Source organism: Mangifera indica, chromosome 3, assembly GCF_011075055.1.
Source record: "Mangifera indica cultivar Alphonso chromosome 3, CATAS_Mindica_2.1, whole genome shotgun sequence".
Classification (NCBI taxonomy): domain Eukaryota; kingdom Viridiplantae; phylum Streptophyta; class Magnoliopsida; order Sapindales; family Anacardiaceae; genus Mangifera; species Mangifera indica.
This window is the reverse complement of record NC_058139.1, coordinates 6,769,524-6,794,291: the sequence shown is the minus strand read 5'-3', so window position 1 is coordinate 6,794,291 and position 24,768 is coordinate 6,769,524. Positions and strand designations below refer to the sequence as shown.

The window sequence follows — 24,768 nt, the reverse complement described above, 5'->3', positions numbered from 1 at the left end:
ATTCTAAATAACGAAACGTCATTTAGATTGACAAGAAGAGATAAAGAGTGACCCTTTGTTGTCTTTTTACATCGCATCTTGATGATGCAACGAAGGACGACGAGTCATCCTTCATCGAGTCTTCCAGACGATGAAGGATGATTAGTCATTATGTCTAAACAGTCATCCTTCGTGGTCAGATTTAGAAGATAGTTGAAAAGCATCGATCATTAATCATAATGATGGTGGTCGGAGAAGGAAACAAACCCTAAAGATGAAATTTAAACTTTTTAAACTTTGAGAAGTGTTAATTTTTAAAATCTGAGGGTGGAGAATGATATAAATTTTAAAATTTGATAGTTTATGAGTAAAATGATAATTTTACCCCTATCTCTAGTTAGAAATTTGGATGATAGTTAATCCATAAATAAATATTTATATTTTTAATTCATTGTAAATATAATTTTAAAATTAGACTAAAATTTAGATAGAAAATAGTCCATTTCCCTATTATAAAAGACTAATAACCCTTTTATTAGTTTGGAAATTCTATAATAAATGAGTATTTTAATAAGTTGAGTAATATTATAATAAAAGACAAATAATAAGTATAAAATATAAAAAATCACTCAGTCTAGTTTTTAGTCATTATTTTGGCCAAAGGATTTAGTTCCACCCAATTATTATTCTATTATTAAGTTTTCATCTTTTAATTTTGAAAAAAAAATTTACCTACTTATAGATTATTAAGTTTATTAGTTTTAAGAATAAAATTATTATTTTATCTATAATATTTAAAAAAATTAAAAAAATTTTCTCTCTAAATTATAAAAAATAACAATTCTCCCTATACTAAGGTTTAAAAAACAATTTTTTTTTCCCTGGGATTTACTCTTTCATCTTCAACCACTCCTCTAACAGTCTCTCCTCCAAATGTATTCTCTCCCTCTAACGATCTCTCATTCCTTAGATCGATGATTCAAATCAAAAAGACGAAAAGTTTTTTTTTTTAATAACTGGAGACTCCACTTGTATCTATTAAATAAATAAACTTTAAATACAGTAATCAGACCCATAACTACTACATTAAATAAATTAAGATTTCACAAATATAGAAAAAACTCAAACTCAAACTCAAACCTTTACTTTAAAAGTTTTAATGTTTTACCACTTTTTCTAACCATTTTGGTCAAGATGAAGAGCTTGTATATCAATTGTCACTATTATGCTTAGTAGTACAATTCATGAAATATTTTGGTATTGTTATACATCCTTAGTAGTGTTGATGAGTATAATAGTAATATCACACAGAAACGGGTCAAGTTTGTTTGGAAAGAAAATGACTTTGCACTTAGATAAGTCAACACAGCTTAACAACCCTTACTTTAAGACAAAAACGACGGGAGATTTTATTTTATGTAATGCCCCCTTTAATATATAAACTATGACATATCTTTTATACTAAAATTAATATATAATACCTTATGGTTTGACTTGTTGACTTAGAGGTGTTGAGAAATTCCCCTTTTTTGAATATTTCCTCTTCATTGGGAGCAGGTTTAAAGACCACATTAATTCAAACATGGTTGAAAAGATGCATTGAAATAATCTGAATTACACTTTCATTTTCAAACATGAAGTCATCGCCATGCAGGTTTGACGACAGGACAATCAGCCTGCGACAAACAGTCAGCAATTTGAGTTTTAATATATACTCTCTACTCTGAACCAAAACAAGAACCAATAGCAAGGTTAAAGCAATTTGAAACCGATGAATGATAAACACTAAATGATTTAAGTGGCTAAATTTCTTGAAGTTTCATCTAAACACAGAACAAATTGTATCAGTGGGATGGCTATAACTCTTCCAAACAATAACTCCACCCTCCCTAAGCAACACCAACTTACCTGCGTTGCAGTTCCATGGATGTAACATCCTCCCCAAAAGTATTCTGCTGTTTGAAAATAAGTTTTGTTGTTGTTCTCAAACACAAATTTATCAGATCCTCAAATCAGTTTGTCTCTGTTGGCAGTCCAAATTGCTTCAGAACTGCTAATGTGAATGACTACCAGCAAATAAGTGTTGATAACCCAAGGCAGTGCAAAAGCCACAACTGAAAACCGAGTTGTTAGATAGCAGGAATATGCCATTGTTATCAATCCATTCCATGTATCTTGCCTATATGTTGAGATCCAGCAATACAAAGTTGTAGACACAGGGAGTAGACTTAAACACAAAATTCTACTATATTGACAAAAACCCATAATTTCTATACCTGAAAAATTACACTAAGCTTTGCCAAATAAACATAAGAAAATCTGTTTATAAACCTTCTGAAATATAGGGGCTTACTTAAATTACAAATTCTATCTAGTACCAAAGAGTTATATATCCTTGGATTTAGTATAAGAGAGGGAAAGTTCAATACACAAGAAACTCTGAATATTATAAAAACTGCTAAATTACAATATGAGTATTAACCACAAACAACTAAAAGCAAACTTTCTACATATAGAGCCTAACAGAGAGCAACAAAGAAAACAACCCAAGAAAGAAAAACAAAGTGACTAATCTCCTTTGTTGATTGACTCACAGAAACAAATAAATTTGTTTCCAGAGTTAAAAGGGGGTGCCTTTATTTTGTTCAAGTGGGTTTGTTGATATATTAAAACGGAAGAAAGGTGTTATGTGTCTCCTCTTATTAACTCTGTCATGTATTCAACTCTGGAATGCCTTACCATTGGGATGCCCTTTTATCAGAAACTCACCTTCCAAAAGTTGTTTACAAGAAGAAAAACAGGAGTGAACACACTCAACACCAGCTCGAATTAGTACAATGTATTTCCAGCTTCATAACAACAATATGAATAGTCAAATTTTACTACAATGAATGGTACAAAAGAGAAAAACAACTTTGAATTATCATCTTCCTGTATAATAAGCTCAAAAACACCACCAAGATATATAGAAGGGACCTTTTCTTCAAAGAAAATCATTTCAGGAAACAATTACTTGGGGAAAACCAAAAATAGCAAAAAATATATATCTATGCAGATAAGAAATTGTATCAAATGTCAACTAATGTGCAATACAAATAACAATTAGGGTTTGAAACACAAACTTATACATCCTCTATTTTCAAATTTTCAAGGTTAGAAGTTCAGAAGAGATGGTCTTATGCTGGTAATACCTGAGAAATTAGCTATATTTAATTAATAAATGGTTTGAGAAATTGTATAAAAATCCACCTCTTGAAATGCATATTGTTTGAGCTCTAATAATTGCCTACGATGGCAACCAGATTACAAATTTTATATATAATAAGGATTTGGAAATACGTGTTGTCAAAGAACAAAAATAGTAAGGGAAAATGTAAATGGAATATATCTACAATAAAAGAAGTTTGCAAGGATAGATATTGTAAAAACTAATGTACAACACAAATACTAATTAAGTAGCCAAATGCCCGTTCTCTTTAGCTTGGTTAACAATGGCAATGCTTGATTGCCGAATTAGTGGTGGCATGTTATTTACCTTTGTTTGAAATAGATTCAATTCTTCATGGATCTTGATTATTTCAGTTAGTACTTACATCTGACAAGTCAAGATCAGCACGAAAACAAAACAATGTAAGACATTGAAATAGGAAAGTTTACAAAAAAAAAAACTAAATTTCCATTGGGTCGAAAGCGATTTCACCTGATATAGGCATAATGAACAAAGTACATAGGACAAGGAAGGCTAATGGTTCAAATGCTGCTGAGTAAAATGGAACCTGTTATGCTAGAAAGCTCACAACTCTATAAATGTCTTCTGTCTCTATCAGTATGTATATTACATTTCTTCTATTATCTTGGACCTGAGAGTTGAACAGCTGACATAAGTGTGCCACTATTTTCACCAAGTATTCCTGATGAAGTTCCATCATCACTCCACTTGAAACAACCTGAGTATGCTCGAAAATTCAACTGAGAAGGGATAGGTGGCCGAGGTACAACGCATATCCCTTCAAGCATTTGAACGACTTTAGTCATTGGCGGTCTCAGATGCATCTCAACTTGTATGCACCACAACGCAACTTTAATAGCAGTGAAAACTTGTTCATCGTTTTCATCAACATCTAGCCTTGGGTCAAGGATTTCTCTTAGTCTTCCTTCTTCCAGCATCTTGAAGGCATATGAAGGAAAATGGGCTTTCTCAGAATCATTCCCTGGCTCAAAACACTTCCTGCCACCAATGATCTCAAGCAAGACCAAGCCATAGCTGTATACATCGCTCTTCTCTGAAATAGGATTGTTTGTCAGCCATTCTGGTGCAAGGTACCCCCTTGTACCCCTCAGTGTTGTATGTACAAGGCTTTCTTCACGGTTCATCAGCTTTGCCAAACCAAAATCCGAAACTTTGGCAGTGAAATGATCATCAAGAAGAACATTTTCAGGTTTTATGTCACAGTGGACAATCTTCACTTCACATTCCTCGTGGAGATAAGCTAATCCCTTTGCAGTACCCACTGCAATACTGAATCTTATTTTCCAACTCAATAATTGACTTTCATTATCAGTCTTGAAGATCCATTTATCCAAAGACCTATTTGCCATGTACTCATAAACAAGAAGCCTGTGAGCCCCCTCAGCACAGAAGCCTTTGAGCCTGACCAGATGGACATGATGTATATTCCCAATTATACTTACTTCAGCTCTAAACTCCTTCTTCCCTTGGCCAATGCCCTCCAGTTTTTTGACAGCCAACTGGGTTCCATCTGGTAGATCACCTAGATAAACCGAACCAAACCCTCCTTGACCAACCTTGGTAGAGAAGCTTTTAGTTGCTTTACTAAGATCATTATAACTGAAGCGAATAGGCATGCCAGAAAAACTGTCCAAGAATGTGTCCTCTTCCAAGTTTTCTTGCGAAAGCTTCATTGATCTCTTTTTCCTGTAGCACCATAGTCCTAGGTAAAGTAGACCAGCAATCACAATTATGCTTGCAAAAACCATGAACACAATTACTAGAGTATTCTTTACCCCGTTTGTTCTTCCATCACTGGTTTCACTCATGATCTTCAAATATGAAACATAACCAGCTGAACCCTGCTGAGAACGCTGCAAAGTACCTATTTCATCAAATAGATAGCAACTTTGAGTACTCTTTTCAAAGAACAGTGCAGAGCAGGAGCAGTTATGAAGGCAAGCTTCTTTGCAAGCCTCAACAGTGAATCTTGAAAAGGGTTTAACATACCGAAGTGCAAAATAATAAAGATTCTCGCCAACATAGAAAAGCTCTGCTGAATCCTTGGAGTCATCACAAGTTGAAGCAATTGGAGGTTGGCAGTTGAAAGTTTGAAGAGACGAAGGGCACTGACACCAATTCTCGAAATAACACACATAATAGTGGCCACAATGCTCAGGCTTGCCACAAGAATTTTCTGGTATCGTGATTGCCTCAGTATCAACTTGATTTCCCTTGTGAAGGTCAGAAAATGTAATCGCCCCATCAGAACCTAAAATGGCAGCCCAGGTAGCATTGGGATTAGTATTATTGGTGAAGAAGAACTGCTCAAGCAATTTCTTATTCCGATCATAGAAATTCCAAGCATTGGACTCCAGATATGCAGAATGGACCCTGCCACCAACGCTAGTATTGGTTTTTCGGCTATCATTTTCCAATGACCAATACGTCTGTGGAGTCTGATAACCTGCATACAGCACCAAATCACCAGACTTTATTTCAAGAAAAACACTCATGTTGTTGCTGTTGGGAAAACTCTTAAGTCTTATTCCTTCTGAAAACTCCTGGCCGGGTAAAAGAGTATCAGTGGGATGGCTAAAACTCTGCCAAACAACTCCTCCATCCTCCCGAAGCAACACCAAGTTACCAGAATCCCACAACTCCATGGATGAAACTTTCTCTCCAGTAGTGTTTGTGGACCAAGCTAACCCATTTCCCAGTTGCAAATAAACATCCCCATTCTTCCCAAACACGAACTTATCAGATTCTTCAACCAATTTGTCTCTGTTAGCAGTCCAAACTACTTTGGCACTACTAATGTGAATGACAACAAGCAAAAAGAATTGAGGATCCAAGGCAGTGTAAAACCCAAAACTGAAGACCGAATTGTTTGATTGCAGGAACAGGCCATTGTTATCAATCCATTCCATTTGGGATGCCTCAAAGCCAGGATATATCTTCCCAAAATGTTGAGATCCAGCAATACATGTTTTGAACACTAGAAGTAGACAAAAACACAAGGCTCTACCATATTGAAACAAACCCATAATTCCTGTAACAGAAATAAAGCACTCAAACTTTGATAAATAATCAAAATAATAACAGTATGAAGACTGATACCCACTAAAATTTTGAGGCTCACCAAATGACAAGCAGAGTTTCGTTTAAAACAAGTGAAAAAATTCACACATCCAGCAAAATTCTCTGAATTTTTGCTATATACGGATACACAGAATATATCTAGAAGAATCAACTGAAAATCTTAGATCCATTAACCAACAAAAAATAATGAGAAACAACTATTTTACAAGCAGAAATTTAACAGAGAAGAACTTAATAGTAAGAAAATTAAAAATAATGAGGAAGAAACAAATAAAACCATTGTGACTGACCTTAGCTAGTGGTGGAATTAGAGAGCCAAACGAATTGGCAAAGATGAATTTTTCTGGGTTCTGTATTGATTTAAGGAAAATAAATAGCTGAAGATGTGAAGTGTGTGATTATCAAACTAGTTTAGTAGGAAGCGGAGGAGACGCTGAAAGGAGTTGGCAGGGCAGGTAATGAAAATCCACTAACAACTTTACTTTAAACTTAAATGAACCCAGCAACCATTCTGTGTCATTTTTTATTTCTTCTACATCTGGTGATTTCTTCTCCTACGTAACTTAATTGCAATTTGCATGTGTTGTCTTGTGCGGCAATAAAATGAAACAGATGGTAAAACATTTCTACACAGTTTTGAAGTGTCTTGTGCGGCAATATATGTTGGTTTTCACAATCACCAGAAAAATAATTATATATTATTATATAATTAATTAATTTTAAAAAAATTAAAATAATATTTAATTATTTATACATAAAATTGTACTTAGAATTTATATATACAATATTACAAATTTGAAATAATAAATCAACGTGTATTTATTTTAAATATATAAATATATATATATTTAATCAAATAATTAATTATTTTTAAATTAAAAATAAAATATTATTTAATCATATGATTATATATCATAAATATATTTATTTATATTTTTAAAAATAAATATACATAATATTATCAAATTTGAAATACACAACTAAACTTGAATGCAGGAAAGTTAATTTAATGGATATAGTCAAATTTTCATAAAAAAGTGTGATAGAAAGATTAATAAAATTACGTGTATTAATTTTAAATATATAAATAAATAAATATATATGTTAATTATATTATTAAATAATTTTAAATTAAAAATAAAATAATAATTAATTATATAATAATATATTATTTACATATTTAAAATAAATAAATATAATATTTCGCCATAAAGAGTGAGGTTGATTTTTGAAAACGGTGGAGAAGAATAAAGAGGATGTAAAAGTGAGAAATGAGATAATTTCCAATCAACCCCTTAGTTGGGGAGGTGTGATTGGTATCATAATTAACAAAATGTAATTATAAACTAATAATCAGAGGACCGCAAATGGAAATGGAAATGGAAACAGCCTCCACCAGGTGTATTAGTAGGATCTAGAAAAACGTGTTGGGGGGTTGGGAATATCATCGTTTTTTCAACATGCTGACTTCAGTCATTCTACTTTTATCCCTGAATCAAATCGTTTCATTTTCACATTTATTTTTATAGCCCGCCCGCAGATGTAATCTCAATCTTGTCCCCTATACAAGGAGCAATACTACCCATTAGATAATTACTGATTTGGATGGTTATTTTGGTAATTATAATTTGAAAGCGTGTCACTTAGGACACTGCCATAATTTGATTAAGAGATATATATATATATATATTTATGTAACGGCTAGGCCTATCTTTTATACCCAATTTGAAAGGGGAATCTGCCTGTCACTGTGACATAATCTTTACACCATTGCGTAATTTGTTAATATTAATCTGTTTTTTTTTTTTTTAAATCATTTCTTGATAGTGGAAGGCATCAGAAACAATAATTAGACAATTTGATAAATGATAAAATTATGTGTATAATTTTATACATAATCAATAACGTATCTTTATATCATTGAGGGTTACTTTTTTTTTTAATTTAAAATTATTTAATCATATAATGATATATTATTATTTACGTATATAGTATTACTCTTTATCACAAACCTTATTTTTTTGCAATAGATTAGTTATACAATATCCCGACATTAGTATAAAGTAGAGTTGACTTACATATATGTCATTTCATTTGTCTAAGATTCATTTGTTTCGCCTGACTATGGGCTCGTGAGAAAGGTGACTCAAACTTTTAACTAATTTATACTAGAATAATCTAATCATTTTTCATTATCAATTGTGAAGAAGTTATCTCGACTCAATCTTTCACTATCCTTCTCTATATCACCTCCCTCCTAAAGAATCTTACGAAACATCTTCACATCTCAATTGTTCCCCTCTTCTGGATGTTTCACAAAACCATTTGAGCTCATACATGTTTCACACTTGTTGTTCTTATCACGACACTATATAATCAAGTTATGTCACTCTCTAACACTCGTTTGTGTGCATATCATTCTTACAAACAACCATTAGACGATCGTTCAAGAATTTGTGGCACACCCTAATGGTTTCAAACAATGTTAATTCTTTTATATGTAACTCTATCATCATATTGACTCTTTCAACACCTCATAAGATTCCTACTTTTTACCTTTTTTCATACAAGACCTCTCCCAACATGCATGCACTCACCAGTATAAAAAAATTTGCACCAAACTTATGGCGTAACCTAACCAAGTGATGGTCAAATTGTGTCTAATCAATCTAGTGAATAGATAATCGATCAAATTAGTTAAACTTCGTCAAAGTAAGTTTGATTGAAAAAAGCCATACAAATTTGTGGGCTTTTTTTTTTTTTTTTTACATTTTGTTTTTCCTTGATTAATTGTCTATATGTGTTGGTGAGTAATAGAATTTTGGTGGTGATTATTGGCTTGGTTATTCACCATAGGGCATAGTAGAGCTTGTAACACTATTAATTAAACTGGATAAATTTGAAGTCAAAAATTTAATTTAAAAAAAAAAAAACCTTAAAAGGCGATTCAGACTAAGCAAATCTTGGACTTAAACGAAGTTGAGACAGAAATCCCATCAAAAAATTTATTCAGGTTTTGGCTTGAACATAAATTGTTCAAAAAACAGATGCTCGATTGAACTTGAAATCAATAATTAATGGAGTTGTTTGCCTTTAAGTTAACGGGCCCAAAAAAGTAGAGTCCTTGAAGCATGAGACGTTTTACGGTGGAAACGTCTTCTGTGTGATAGTTTTGTAGCCCCTATTTGTTGGGCTTGTAAATAGTTGATAACATGGTAAGGAATTTGCATAAATTTTGTCCACAGTTGAAGTCCCCACCTAGCCATGGCCAAAAATTCTAGTCTCAAGCTCTCAATACAGAGAGAGCGAGAGAGAGAGTACTTCATTTTCTGCCCCAGGCAGGAATGTGCAAACCCCAAAACCCAAACCAAAGCACGATTTGGGTTGGTTTTGAGATGCAACAATGCAAAACGGAACCAAATAAACATTTAAACAAATTGGTTTAGAATTACTCTTCAACTGAAAAACCCGAACCAAACACTATAATATATTTACTTATCATCATTGCCCTATGTTTGTGCTTCATATACCTCAATCAAGTTTTAATATACGACAGACCTCTTATTTGGAAAAAAGACATCCCTTATTCTTTGCTTCGATGAGGATGAAATGTATGCTAATGTCTTTCGCTTGGCTAAACCATAGCCTTGTTGTTAAGGCAAACTATTATCAACTAAATCTTACAACCAACTTGCGAAAGTCGGAACCAAAACTCATCTCTCGAGGTTCCTTTCTTAATCTTCCGTAGCAAGATTAAACAAGTTAGTACACTATAGAACCGGGTGAGGTTATGATTAAGAAAATATCCCAATATTGTTTACTTGAACATCCTCTAATGATTGTCAATCAATCTCAATCGAAACCCTGTGACAACCTTATTCTAAACCCTAACCATCACATATACCTTGAACTAATAAGCGTCTTGATACTTTTCACACTGTAATTATGTCTATGGAAAAACACTTGAGTCTTATTTTCTAAGTTAATATCATTCTTAGAGATAATAATTTCAGTTCGAATTTAAAGTCTTCGACCTTAACAGGGATGAAAAAATCTCTCTGTAATCAGGGATAAAATACATGTATCTCCTCTTTGCCCTACCCTCATCCTCACACTTTTATATTAATATCTTTATTTAAAATATTAACATATTTTAAATTATTTATGGTTTTCAAATTTATTTATATTTTTATTGTGTATATTAAAGTGGTCAATTTATAATATTTATGACATTTGAAATAATGAGTTAGTTTTAATTTTAACTAATTTTATTATTTAATATATTTATGTTATATTTAGAAGGTACGAAAAGAGAATTTTTCTCTGTGAAGACAAAAACAGAGACAAGCACGGGGACGAGAACGAAAACGAGATGAGAAGAGGATTGTTCTTTATGGGAAAGGAATGAAAAATCATTTTTATCGTCATAATAGAGACCAAGATTAAAATCTTCTCCCAGTTGTCATCTCTAACCATGCTCTTCAAAAGGAAAATTCCAAAAAATTAATTTGATTAATTCTCCTCGAAACTAAACGAATTAAAATGCAACCCAAATGTTTTTTTCACATTAACAAAACTTGATAAAACTATTTATCATTTTTCCTTCATTTCAAGCTACATTCATTTGGTCACTTGGTTTGAAAAATTCTATATTAGAATTAAAATTTTCCCTGCTGGCGCTAGTTTTAGCCTCCTAGGCTTTTCAAACTTGCATATGCACCTCCATGCCAAACTTCGAATGAGAGGAATAATCATCAATATAAAAGCTAGGGGCTTTCTTACAATTTGCCTAGACAGTGTTGGTTTTTTGCCACCCTAGCTTTTCAAAACTACACCCATACCCCCAAATTTAACTTACTAATGCTACAAAAGGAAATTACAATACAAACTCCTACCTTCTAAATGTATCAATTTACTCCCAAATAGTAAGTTTGTTATATTCGCTAAACTTTCTAAAGTTGACTCTTGGTTTTAGCCTTAAACATCACCAATTACTCCTTTATAGTGTTAGATGATAAATATCTATATGACCCTCTAACTTTTGTTTCTAACAAAATCTTTCTCATTTCAAATTTTGGTGTCCACATTAAAGTTTTTTTGAAATTTAGTTTTAATGCTAAATTTTGTTTTACGACCAATTTATCAACTTAATCAATTCTAATTCCATTCAATCTATTCAAACCATACTATAAACTTCATTTATCATAAACAAATTTCAAACTTAATTAAACAACTCAAAAAACCGAAAACATAAACCAACAATAATCAAGATTAACACAACATAAATTCATAAATCATGAATAAAATGTAACATTATTACATAAAATGGTAAATTTTACCCTTTCCCCATTTATTTATTGATATCTAATTGAAAAAGATGAAAAGTTCAGTGATAACAATGAAAACTAACAGTTATAACAAATTCCAATGACTATGAAAAACGAATTAAAATGTCAAAATATTTGCATTTTAAGGTATCGAGGGTGAATGTGGGTGGTGGTTTTTCATATTCACTACCGAATTTTGCAAAGAAAATTGGCTAGAATTTTGAAAATAGGTGACGCACGACAAAAACTTAGCTTATATATAGGGGCATCCTCATCAGTTTGTAATATATTGGTCATAAATGTTAATTCTTGAAGAGTTGGCTACTTTCAATAGGCCCCTCAAAATCTGATCATTTTTTTTAATAACCCTAACTTTTGTAAAAGGAATTTATTTAAATTAGACAATATCTTATGCTACATATATTATAAAGAGAATTGGGTATAAAAAATAATTATATTCTTGTTAAGAAAACACACCTTAACCAATTTATCCAACTGCCCGGTCGAATATTCTTTTGTTCCTCAAATCCTAATTCGTGCCGGCATTGAGCGAACCGGAAAAGCCTCACCGTATAGCCTTGACAAGGCCGTCACGTTCGGACGCCAACCCACTTTCCAAATTAGTTAATTAGAACGTTATCCCAATCTTTGTGCTACCACGAGACAAGTGGTCATATTTCAGCGCAATTGCATTGCATATCATTAATCCACGGCCTCAGCTAGCGCGTGGCACTAGACAAACAAAAGGTGTCTGTCCATCTATACATATATTGAAAAGTTTACCAAATCAATCGCTCACTGTTTCCTATTAGCAAATTTGTGAAGTTAGTTTTTTATCCAAAAGTTGGGGGGTTGTTTCAATATATAAATATAAAAAATTTTCTTGGTAATTTAAAGAAAACATAAATTTTAATAACACAAAAAGATAAATTATTTACTTATTTTGATTATATATGTAAAAAATAATTATTAATCTATCAAAATACTAAATTTATTAATATATCTACAAATATTCAAATATTTTCAACATTTTTTTGGTCTATGTTTAAGACGTCTGTGCAGCTCTGTTTTTGTTAGCTTCAATTAATTTTATTCGTATTCTTACAATTAAAAAAAAAAAGAAAGAAAAAAGGGATTCCAAATATTTAGGGTTGTGGATAGCACGTGCAACAACTGAGCGTAGGGGAGAAATAGCATACAATTTATTAATCCTCTGAATCATACGCACACGTGTAAGCATATCAAGGCATTTACTTTAAAACCAAACAAGATACTCTGGTCTTTGTATGGTAGTGAATCAAATTTAACAGAGAACGTGTCCAGTTTCCATTGGTGACTTTCAAACATGTTATTAAATATTGTGTGTCTGATTGTACCTTTATCACCTCCACCGGTTTTCATGAACAGTGTAGATAGAATAAGAAACTGAAAAAATTAATTAAAAATAAAAATAAAAATAAAAATTAATTAACAAAACCAACCAACAAAACAAAACATATCTAAAATCCACTCAACGGTATTTGTGACACAACTTAAAGGGAGTCGAAGAGCGAGAGTAGAGAGAGAAAAGGGTTTCGTTTGTGTTTGGTTTGTTGATTTTACAGGTGAAAAATGGAGAACAAAGAGGAAGTTATTTCTGTTGAGCTACCGGCACCTCCTGCTTGGAAGAAAATGGTTTCTTCTTCTCTGTTTAAGGCTTTCTTTTTTTTTTTTTTTTTGGTTGTGTGTGTTTGAGGAGCTAGAGTTCGTGATTTTTTTTCTTCAAGCTTTGAACTTTTTGTTGAAAGTTTGTGTTTTGTGGGTGAAGCTTGTGTTTTGTGGCTATAGAGTGTGGTTTAATTTCTGGGTAGGTTGAGTTTTTTGTTTTTAATTTTGTTGATTTTTAGTATTGTTTTTGCTTGAATTTTGGTTTTTCTGGTTTTATATATCTAGGGTTTGTGGTAAAATTTTTAACCTGTAGCTTTATTTTGAAATTAAATTTCCATTTTCTTTTCGTTATTTTTATTTAATTATTACAAAATTGAAGTATTTGTTGGTAGAATTGTGCGGTTTTCAAAATTCTTAAATTGAGGGCTTTCAAAATTTTTGGTGGAATTTTGCTGTTTAGGGCTCTCTGTAAAGGTTTTACCTCTTTTGCAGTGGTGGTTGTTGTAGTTAAGGATTCTTTTCCGTTTAGAATTTTTTATATTTGCCCCCGCTAAATTTTAACCTTTTCTCACTAATTAGGGGAAATTTTCATTTCTGTACTGTTCATGGTTCTTCACTTTAATATTGTAGAGAACAAACAAGGTCCTTAAAATTTTAACTAGTTGTTTTTATTCAAGTCAAATTGAGCCTTATTTTCAAGTCTTGGACAAGATTTAAGTAACATTTTTTTATGTTCCTGCTGAATTTGGTCGGTGATTTATTTGCAGAAGAGCTTTGTTTCTTGTACATACTTAGTGAGTAGAGCTTGGACAGGGTCATTTTACTGAAAGCATTTTACCAAAATTTCTTTGTGAGTTTTATGAAAATGAAACAGGTGTTCTTCATAAAAACTCACTAGAGTTTTATGAAATATCATTTTTTTAGTAATTATTAACTAGATATGTAATACCGAACTTGAAACTTAAAGTTTTGGTAAAAATGGTTAATGCATTGTTTTCTCCTGGTCCTGCTTAGCTTATTTTTTTGTGAAAATCATATACATGGATACCATCTTGTGGTTCTGTCAGTATAAATAATGTTTTTTAAGTTTTCTGCTCCAATCCTTCTTTTCCATCCCATTATTGGTTCATACAAAGTGCTTTTCATATTAATATATGATTATTGTAGCATTTCCCCTCAAGTTGTTAAGTTTATAGATTTTTCTAATTTTATAGTCAAATATTTTTCTTGGTATGGCTTTTGTCCCCGGGACCATACTACCTCTTGTATCCCCTTTGTTAAATAATTTGTACTATTAAAAAAATGAATAGTCAATAGGATACTTTAGCTGGAGATAATTTTTTTGGGTCATTTTGCAAGGTATTTTGCTGTTTTATAGATCTTCTTGACTTTTGAATTGCTAATTAGATTATTTGATGGTGTGTACTTGCAAATATCTTAACTATTCTAGCTGTCTTAGCATATGATGGCATGAGCTCATTCACTGTCTACGGTATTATTGATAAATTGTTCTTTTTGGGGGGTTAAAGTCTTAAGATATCTGAGATAATACAGGTTATCATATTTATCACTGTCAGGATCTTGCTTTTGTGATATCTGTAGTTAATCTGCTCTGAGATTGATAATGGTGATAAGTTACACTTTGTGTTATGCTTTATGGAGATTCCTCTGCATTTGCTCAGTGTTTTATATATTTGACTTCTCCCTCTGCATTGAAGTATTACTGTCTATTTCAGAATTGGTGGAATATTTGTACTTATTTGTAATATATGGTTGGATGGATCAATGATATGCTTCATCCTGGTTTGATGGTAATTTTATGCAAGTAGTGCAATAGATGACAATGATTATAATGGGCAAACTCAGTCTGAAGAATGGGTTGTGTCTATTATATTTCAATTAAGTACAACAATCTATTGTTGTCACATTCATGATTTGGTATATAATAGTTATCTTAAAATTTAAGTTTGATAGATATTTGCCTAAGTTGGTGAATTACTTCTTCTGAAATTGATCTAAACTTTGGTTTGTACAACAAAGGTTTAACTTCGTTTCTGAAAAGCTGGAAATAAATTAAGAAATACAAGATTATTTTTTCTGTTTATTTTTCAAATTGGATTGTGGAAAGCACACTCACGGAGAGAGAGGAAAAGCTGGAAAATCAAATTCTTCTCAAGCATGTTCTATTTTTCTTTTGAACATCAACAACTGCTTTCTAGATTCTTTTTATTTGGCTTTTTCTTTGTCTTTTCCTGGTAGAGGCCTAAATTATATAAACATCTTAAATAGAAACAAGCCTAGTTGCTGAGACTTGATGTGAAACAATATTGCAAAAAGATGCGAGATAGTGTAAGGCTGTAGTGACATTTATCTTAAAGTATAGCAAACAAGCTTTGATGGAAAAGAAAATTTTCCCTTTTTGTTCCTTTTGCCCTTCAATGTGGTTTAGCCAGGGTAGTGACATTTTGGTTTTGTAAATGCTTCATTCTTTCAATTTCTTTCATAGGACATTTTATGAAATGCTTTCAAATATTTATAATTTTAAAATTTTTTTTACTGTCAAGGTGGCATGCATAATTTTCTCTTAAATAAAAAGAAAATCTGTTGCTGCTGTTTCGATACTTATTTTATTTTACATGAATAAATTTTGTGCTGTCCACATAAACAAATAAACATATTCAAGACTAGATTGTATCCATGAGGAGCTTTTAATAGTAAATTATCCAAGTTATGTAATATAATAGGGTAAATGGTTATATATTTCTGTAGTAAAAAGGCTTTAGTTAATGTTAATATATGGATATGCCATTTCAACTCTTGGGTTTATTACATCTGAAGCGGTTAAGAATTTTGTTTGTCACCAGGGTTTCATTTTTGTGCTTCAATCTGTTCAATTCTGTCAAGTTAGCAAAGTTATTTTCTTCTTGTTTGACTGGCTGATTAATCAGCAACATGTGCTAGAGTGAGAACGTTATTACTGACTGACCAGGAGGATATGTTAACGATTTCACCTGATGGGACTATAGTTGGCTTTATTTAACGACTAAAAGTAAGTTAGGATAAGAAAAATGTAATAGCAATACAAAAGGTGTGGATGATTGAGCTTATCCTGAGTTTAGAAAGCCTAGGTTATATTGATATGCATTTATACAGTGTTAAATATTTTTTATGGTTTGTGACTAGGAAGTTAAAGGTGTTTTTTCTTGGGATTATGGTTAGATGCCAATTAATGGGACACATTGCATGGTCTGTAGAAGCTTGAAGGGAGCCCATGATACAGCATTCATTGATATATTACCTTGCAACTTATAAGGATAGCCTGATAAATTTTATTGTCAAAATTCAATGGTTATGTATACGCAAGATTTATAATGAAGTTAATGTCTAGAGAGAGAGTTACTATTTACTTTCCAAAAAAATTTGTCCAGAGTGAATAAATTTTATGATTACATTGGTCTCTGAACTCTGGTTTCTTTTAAGATAATATTTGTTCCAACTGTTTCCGGTTTACACACAGAGGAAATGCAGTACTTGGTGCACATTGTTAACTGGTGCAGAGGTGATGAATAATTGGTGCACACTAGGTTAGAGGAGAAGATGTGAATGCTTGTATAGACAATATTTGTTGTCATTAAGTGTCATTTGATGAGATTTAATATCTTCAAAAATGAATAGCTTAAGGCACATCTTATACAGTTTCGATGTTCATTGTGCTATTCATTTGTGTGTTTTTTGTTGTCTCAGTTTGAAAAGTCCTAAGTGGTATGTGGACATTGTGCATGGTTACTGTTGTATAACTCACTAAGATACTCATTTCTCTGATTCTTGCAGTACTTGCCCAAGAAAGCAGGTACCCCTAGGAAGAGTGAGATCATGTTCATTGCACCTACTGGGGAGGAGATTAATAACAGAAAACAACTGGAGCAGTACCTAAAATCTCACCCTGGTAATCCTGCCATCTCAGAGTTCGATTGGGGCACTGGTGAGACACCAAGGAGATCAGCAAGGATCAGTGAGAAGGCCAAGGCAACTCCAACACCAGAAAAGGGGCCTTCGAAAAAGCGAAGCCGAAAATCATTGTCAGGCTCAAAGAAGGGTAGCAAAGAAGATGAAGCTACTCCAGAGAAAACTGAGGGAGAGAAAGATGTTGAAAAGCAAGATGCAGAAGTTACCCAGAAGGAAAATGCTGAAGGTCACAAAGATGTTGATCTGGAGAAATCTAGTGCAGAGAATGAAAAACATGCTGAAGAAACCAAGGAGAATGAAGAAAAAGGAGTTCTTGATGTTAAAGAAAATGAAAGTGCAACAGAAGTGCAAAAGCCAGAAGCTAAAGGGACCGCTAACAAAGTGGATAATCCTGATAGTGTGAACACAGATGCAAATGGAGCAGAAAACGAGCAAGCCAATGGATCAGCACCTGTGCAGGTTGACGAGAAAGGCAAAGAAATCGAAGCAGAGGTTATTGAAAATGGGAAAGTTGACCAAATGGGGCGAACTGACACCCCACAACAACCAGCTCCAGTGAGCTGCTAAATGTGCTGTACTATTTATCCGACAACTTTAGCCCGTATAGTATATCCTGTCATTTGTCCTGGAACTTTTTGAGATGTGGTTGATGACTGTAACATTGAACTTGTTGATGGTGTTGGTAGATTTAATTGTATGTAGGAAGAATCAATCTGTATCTTAATATTAGATTAGGCGGTAGATGGTGCAGCTACCTTATGTTGTATTTGTGCAGGAACATAGTTTGTAGACTTGTAAACTGGCTTTTATCTTATGGTTAGTGACTAAATTTAAATGTTTCGAAAGCCCTTTTATTTTCCATCGTTACTGGTTTCTTCTACAAGAGAATTCATTGCCCATCATCGCTGGAAAAATACATCACAGCTCTATTTCTTTGAATGGTAAAAATCTTACATGCTCATCAGATGCCTTTGGTGATTTCTTTAGGACGAGACCAATCGATCTCGCATGTCAAGGAGCAGCTTCAATATTTTGCTAATGGAATTTTTTTTTCTTCAAGTCATCTTCGGCCATCTGTCTGCCATATTTGATTTGGTTTCTGTGTTCAGGTGACTTGGATCATGTTGAAATTTTAACAACCCCATAAAGAACCCAATAATTTCACTAGGTCTGGCGGGCCTTTATTATAATTCACACCAATACTTTTACGTATAAATTGGATTGGCAATTTTTTTAAATAACAATTTTTTTTTTTAGTTTTTGAGATTTGGTTTTTTTTTTTATTACGAATAATCTCACTCAAATCGAATCATTTTTCTAAATAAAAGTCAATTATATCAAATATGTCAAACTCTGAGACCAGTGACCAATTCTACAACTATTAAATCAAATAAATCAACTTTCGTATTTTTGATACCAAGTTTTTAAACTAGTCACTAATCATTTTGCCCAAAACCCAAGTTTACGCAACCAACATGTGAAATAGCAGAGAGGAATAAACACACTACACCAAACATATAGAATCTTTCCAACCTTTTATAACTAATGAAAAGAAATTAAAATAGTTTGTTATACAGAGATTACAAGTTATTTTTTCCTTACTCCTGATAGAGATGAGATGAGTAAAATTTATGCATCAAGAACAGGGCGGTAATGGAGATATATATATATATATATATCTTGATCTGTTTTCGTCTTAACTAGTTATTTTTTTCTCATATTTTTTAAATCATTTATATATTAAACTATTTTAAAAAATTTTGAATTAGTTCAAATATGTTTTTATACTTGATAAAATTTTATTATTTTTATAATAGAGATAGGGAAGGAAAACTGTAAAAAAATATTTCCCTGAAGATAGGAAGAGAAGGGCCAGAAAGTTTTTCCACGGGCTGAGGATGGAGAAAAGTTTGGAGAAGAAACAGGAATAAAGGCATTCCACCATGTTTGTCCGTTGCTACTTGCAGATCCGCAGCCCCCCTTGGTCTCGGTCCGCACGTTTTGCACAACTTAGGGAGGAAGGCAAAAAAAGCTACGAAAGCCAGCAGATAGTGATCGTGGTGTACATTTCATCTTTGACTCTCTGTTTTCAAAAATAAAATAGTGTTCCGACATATTTACCAAAGATTAACCATGTTATTTGATGTAATAATATTATCAGACTAATCATAATTACTTGAATGAGAGTTAATTGGTTAATCACTTGACCCAGATCCAAAATACTTGGAAACTCAGACTTAGGATAATTTGATATGTTTGCCCAACCCATATAACAATTTTGGGGGGACGATAGTCGAGGACTTGGAGATGTCAGACTTTCAGGTAAATGAAGAAATTGGCAAGGAGAAGTTTCCAACAAATTACAAAAGAAGACCAAGTCAAAATTCCATTAAAGGATGTGGAAAAATTTCGCAAGACATTTATGCATACAAATTAGTCTTAGCTTTGACACTTTCAGCTTTGGCTTTATTTGAAGATCACAGCCAGTGGAGAAAAAGAAAGCCATGAACAGTCGTCCCCACTGGCATCTTCACCACGTCGTTGACTCCGGGTCGTCTCTTCACCATGGTTATTTAATAATGCACCGAAAACTTAATTTTATATATTATATATTAAATATCATATTATATGATATAATATAATTTTTAAAAAATAAAATAATTAAATAATTAAAAACATAATTAATATTATATTATTTTTAAAAAATTATAAGTACTTTTAAAAATTTTAAATCTTTCATATATTTTTTTATTATATTATTATTTTCTTTAAAAAGTATATCAATTTGTATCAATAAAATAGATTGTATTATAAGACATATTTACTATACTATATTAATTAAAATATATATTATAATATATATCATATTTTTATTTATATAATATCATATTATAACATACATAAAATACTGATAACCATATTTTTCGTTTCCTTCAAGGCCGCGTCCATTAAACGCAAGTAGACCAACCGAGCTAACTAGCCATCTAAGTCTTCATATGGTAACACTATAAATAAACTGGAGGCCTTCACATTTTTCTCATAACTCATTTCAGCAACCAAAGCGTATAACTAAACTAATTAGCGCAACTTTGCTTAATTAGTTTCTGTTTAATTAAGATATATTGAGAGCGATGGCTAGGTTTCTGGGCTTGGCATTTGTCGGGGTTATTGCGGTGGCTCTCCTGCACTGCGCGGTGGAAGCGACGGTTCATGTAGTGGGAGACAACCAGGGATGGAAAATTCCGCAACCAGCAAATGCTTATGAAACTTGGATTTCTGGCAAAACCTTCATGGTTGGTGATATTCTAAGTAAGTGTTTCCACTTATTAATTAATCCTCTTAATTAATAACTTAATCTTTAATGACTTTTTAATTAGTTCTTATTAAATTCTAACTTGTTATTTTCTTGTTCTACTAGCTTTCAACTTCGCCACAAATGAACATGACGTAGTTGAAGTTCCAAAAGAATCCTACGACGCCTGCACTGGTTCAAACCCCATCGGACAGGTAATCACAAACGGTCCCGCAAACGTCACCCTTCAATCTGCCGGCACCAAGTACTACATATGCACGATCGGGCAACACTGCGCCAACGGCCAGAAACTATCCATTACAGTCAGCTCCGCCACAGCTGGCCCTCCGACGTCGGGCCCCTCTGCATCTATGGTTCCACCTACTACTCCCTCCGGCGGCAGTGGGCCGACCCCTGATTCTTCTTCACCTGTGGCTTTGAGTGGTGCTTTGTTGTCCCTGTTTGCTGTTATTGTAGGTTTGTTGTTTTAGAATATAAGAGGATTACAAAAAAGCTTAATTTAGGCCAGTAGTTTGTTTTCCATACTTGCTGTTGTTTCAGATTTGTATGTTATAGAATAAAGTTATGATGATTCATTTGTACGCCATTGAATTTTCATAAATTTTGTATTGAATTTTATGTATTTGTTTTCAGTGAACAAGATCAATAAAGTTTCCCGGGATTTGTTCAAAATTATTTTAATTATTCAGCAGGAATGTGAAACTAGCTTGCAAGGAAAAATTATGTAAATTTTCTATAGGATTTTATCAGTTCTTTCATAGAAGACATCTCAAATTATTAATGTAAATTAATCTCAATCCTCACATATAATTTCTTCATAATTTATTCTTTAATTTCAATAATAACTGGGGTTCAAAATTGACTTCAAATATTTCAGAAAATGAAAGCCATCCTTGATACGACTAACATGTATAAACCTAATTATTTGGAATAAAGGAAGACTTTTTCTTTTTCAAACATTAATGTGTATAAAATCTCTCCTTGGGTCATGTGTGAGTGAATTTTTAAAATATGAAAAAAAAAAAAAAAAAAACTGTGTATTTATGACCAAAACTAATTTGGATATTAATAATAAATATTTCATAAAATAATAAAGTTATTTAAAATTAAGAATAGTTAATTACATAATAACATATTAAATATGCATTACATAATCTGGGTGATCACATTACTTTCATGTTCAAAGTAATCATGGATGCATACTTATGATATATGGACGGTTAAGATTAATTAATCTGTGATATGCTACGTTGATGTGGTAATAAGTTATTGTAACATTCGAACTTTGTATATCTTTATTGTGTCACACGCCTTATCACTTGTATTTTTTTTATTTTTTTTTTGAATTTATAAACTTATGTGGACTAGCAAAAGATTAAGATAACGTATGATTTCTCTCAGTAAAAAAATAAGTAGTATTATTTATACATATTTTTATTATATAATTTGTATATATAAATAATATGTTATTATATAATTCGATGATATTTTATTTTTAATTTAAATTTATTTAATTATATAATAATAGATTATTTAAATATATATATTATATATAAAAATATATTAGCATAGTTTTATTATAAAAAAATATTCACACATTCAAAAACATATCACAAGCATACAATTTAGTGTTAAAAGTAGTTGAAGCATGTTGAATAAGACCATTCCACCTTTTTCGCTTCTGTACAAAAGGCAAAAGGTATTTCATTAGTCTCAATTATAATTTAATTCGGGCAAAGGACTTTTTTTCACCCAAATTTTAGGTGAAATTCAAAAGTATACATGTGGTAACTAAAAATGTAAACTCTCATCTATAACCCAATTACTATTAACTTTTTCTGTTAAAATAAGGGATAAAATAGTTATTTTACTAATTATATTAAAAAATTATAAATTTTTTACTTCTCCCATGGTTTTAGAAACTAATGTTTCACTTTTATTTTAAGTTTTTTAATTTTGAAAAGTAACATTTTTATTCCCAAATATAGGGTTTTCATATTTTTTAAACTATAGCTAACCCCCAAAACTTTTAAAAACAACAATTTCATCCCCACTCTTCAACTTCAGCTTTTGGATCCCTTTTAACGTCTTCTTCGGCCTCCTCCTTCTCCTAGTGCGTTGAAAAATTGTGTGACAAAGAGATCTTCATCTTTTCGTCGCACGATACGACAAAAAAAAAAAGATCCCTTCGTCGCACCACATGACAAAAAGATAGAGATCTCTTTGTCGCACGATTTTTCAATGTACCAGGAGAAGGGAAGGTCAGAGAAGACGTCGGAAGGGATTCAAAAGCTGAAGTTAAAAAAAAGGGATGAGATTATTGTTTTTAAAAGTTCTTGGGGGCGGCTGCAATTTAAAAAATATTAAAACTCTAGATTTGAGAATAAAAATATTACTTTTTAAAGTTCAAAAATTTTAAATAAGAGTGAAAAACCTGTTATTACTTTTTATATAAATAATAAAATAATCATTTTATCCCTCATTTTAACAGAAAAAGTTAACAAAAGTTAGGTTATGAGTGAGAGTTTGGACTTTTCAACTATCGCGAGTGTATCTTTGAATTTCACCTAAAAGTTTGATGAAAACAGTATTTTGGCCCAATTAATTCAGTTTAATTAATTTTTTACCCTCTCTCTCTCTCTCTCTCTCTCTCTCTCTCTCTCTCTCTCTCTCTCTCTATATATATATATAATTCATTAAATAAATTACCTGTTTAGAGAGTAATAACTGTACACTGAAGCACATCGGATGAGTTTATGTTTACTAATTAGTTGCATTATCCATAATTTGGTGCATTATTAATTAGTCCTTGAAATTCTTCTTTTTTATTCTAAAATATAAAAGTTCACAAAATAATTTTGTAAAATCATGCTCAGATCAGAAATTGGCTAAGCAATTATTATTACAATTAATAATTATTTTTTTTTGGGAATCTCAAACATAAAATATACAGAATCAAGTTAAAAACATACGAATTGATTCTCCATTCTCCTTAAGGAAAGAAAAATTTCTTCCCGCCTCATCTCAATTTTAGAGAAAAAAAATCTTCTCCTTGTGCTTGAAAAAAAAGTCATTTTTATATCAATAAAAAATTTTATTTTTTATATTTTTTAAATATAATATAAATATATTAAATAATAAAATTAAAATTAATTTATTATTTTAAATATCATAAATATAATATATTAACTATTTTAATATATATAATAAAAATATAAATAATTTAAAATAAAAAATATGATAATATTTTAAACAAATATATTAATATAAAAAAACAAAAATAAAAATAAAATGGGAATTAAATAAGACAGAAAGACAAAAAAAATAACAAATACCCTTATCTCTAACCTGTGTCTAATTACAAATTTTTTTTTATTTTTATCAAAAATATCTCTTTTTCATTAAGATTAAAAAAAGATTAAAGCCTCTAAAATGGAAACAAAATTCCATCTTTATTGCCGACTGATCAAGGTTGGATTCGAGCCGAGCTCAGCTCGGCTCGCAGCCAACGTAGGTTCGGCTCGGTTTATTTATGGACGGCTCGGCTCGAGTTCAACTCGACTCGTTTTTGGCTCAGCTCAGCTCATTTTTTATATCAAAACGATATCGTTTTTAATATATATGAATCAAAACGACGTCGTTTTGTATAAAAAAATTTTTAACAAAAATTTATTGAATCAGTTCAAGCTTTATCAAGCCGAACAAAACCCGACTCGTTTCAAGCTCGAATCGAGCCAAGCCAGCTTGAGCCAAACTGAGCTCAAGCTCAAACTGACTCAGCTCGAATCCAGCCCTACCTGTCATATCAAAATTGTGGTCTACAAACAACCAACAAATCCCATATGACTGTGTCATTACGTTTTATTTTTATCGGTGTGAGGTAAAAAATCCTTGTCTGGCCACCTAACATTGACACATTGGATTATTTTATATCATATCATCCACTACACTTGGATCGGAAAAAAGGAAAATTATATGCATTAAAAAAATAAAAACCTAAAGGGCCTACTTGATTTGGAATTAGATATATATAATATTAAGACAAAGGATTATTTTCTCTCAAATTTTAGTCCAATTTTTAAAATATACATATAATAGTTTAAAAACTTAAATATTTATTTATAGATTAATTTTTTATTAGAATTTTTTATTAAAGATAAGAGTAAAATTATTTTTTTATCACTAAACCTTAAAGTTTATTTTTC

At 31.6% G+C, this 24,768-nt stretch overlaps 3 protein-coding genes across 4 annotated transcripts; 2 read left to right on the top strand and 1 right to left on the bottom strand.

Annotated features, from left to right (window-relative positions):
* Nucleotides 1-1,578: 1,578 nt before the first annotated feature.
* On the bottom strand, nucleotides 1,579-6,920 carry LOC123212477 (G-type lectin S-receptor-like serine/threonine-protein kinase SD2-5). 2 transcript variants are annotated; one of them, XR_006501553.1, is made up of 3 exons: nucleotides 6,601-6,920; nucleotides 3,680-6,260; nucleotides 1,579-3,574 (listed from the first exon to the last, which is right to left on the bottom strand). XR_006501553.1 is itself a non-coding variant. In XM_044631633.1 (2 exons), the coding sequence occupies exon 2, from the start codon at nucleotides 6,253-6,255 to the stop codon at nucleotides 3,829-3,831; it is 2,427 nt and encodes an 808-aa protein (XP_044487568.1). In that variant the 5' UTR covers nucleotides 6,256-6,260; nucleotides 6,601-6,920; the 3' UTR covers nucleotides 3,597-3,828. The 2 variants fall into 2 exon arrangements, 1 of the variants encoding a protein (XP_044487568.1); XM_044631633.1 differs by lacking the exon at nucleotides 1,579-3,574 and having other exon boundaries at nucleotides 3,597-6,260.
* Nucleotides 6,921-13,122: 6,202 nt separating this feature from the next.
* LOC123211385 (methyl-CpG-binding domain-containing protein 10-like) lies at nucleotides 13,123-18,095 on the top strand. Its single transcript, XM_044630074.1, has 2 exons — nucleotides 13,123-13,311; nucleotides 17,116-18,095. The coding sequence occupies exons 1-2, from the start codon at nucleotides 13,249-13,251 to the stop codon at nucleotides 17,815-17,817; spliced, it is 765 nt and encodes a 254-aa protein (XP_044486009.1). The 5' UTR covers nucleotides 13,123-13,248; the 3' UTR covers nucleotides 17,818-18,095.
* Nucleotides 18,096-20,283: 2,188 nt separating this feature from the next.
* Nucleotides 20,284-21,235, top strand: LOC123212087 (cucumber peeling cupredoxin-like). The gene is made up of 2 exons (XM_044631127.1): nucleotides 20,284-20,559; nucleotides 20,669-21,235. Exons 1-2 carry the CDS (start codon nucleotides 20,382-20,384, stop codon nucleotides 21,031-21,033), a joined length of 543 nt encoding a protein of 180 aa, XP_044487062.1. The 5' UTR covers nucleotides 20,284-20,381; the 3' UTR covers nucleotides 21,034-21,235.
* The last annotated feature ends 3,533 nt before the right edge of the window (nucleotides 21,236-24,768 follow it).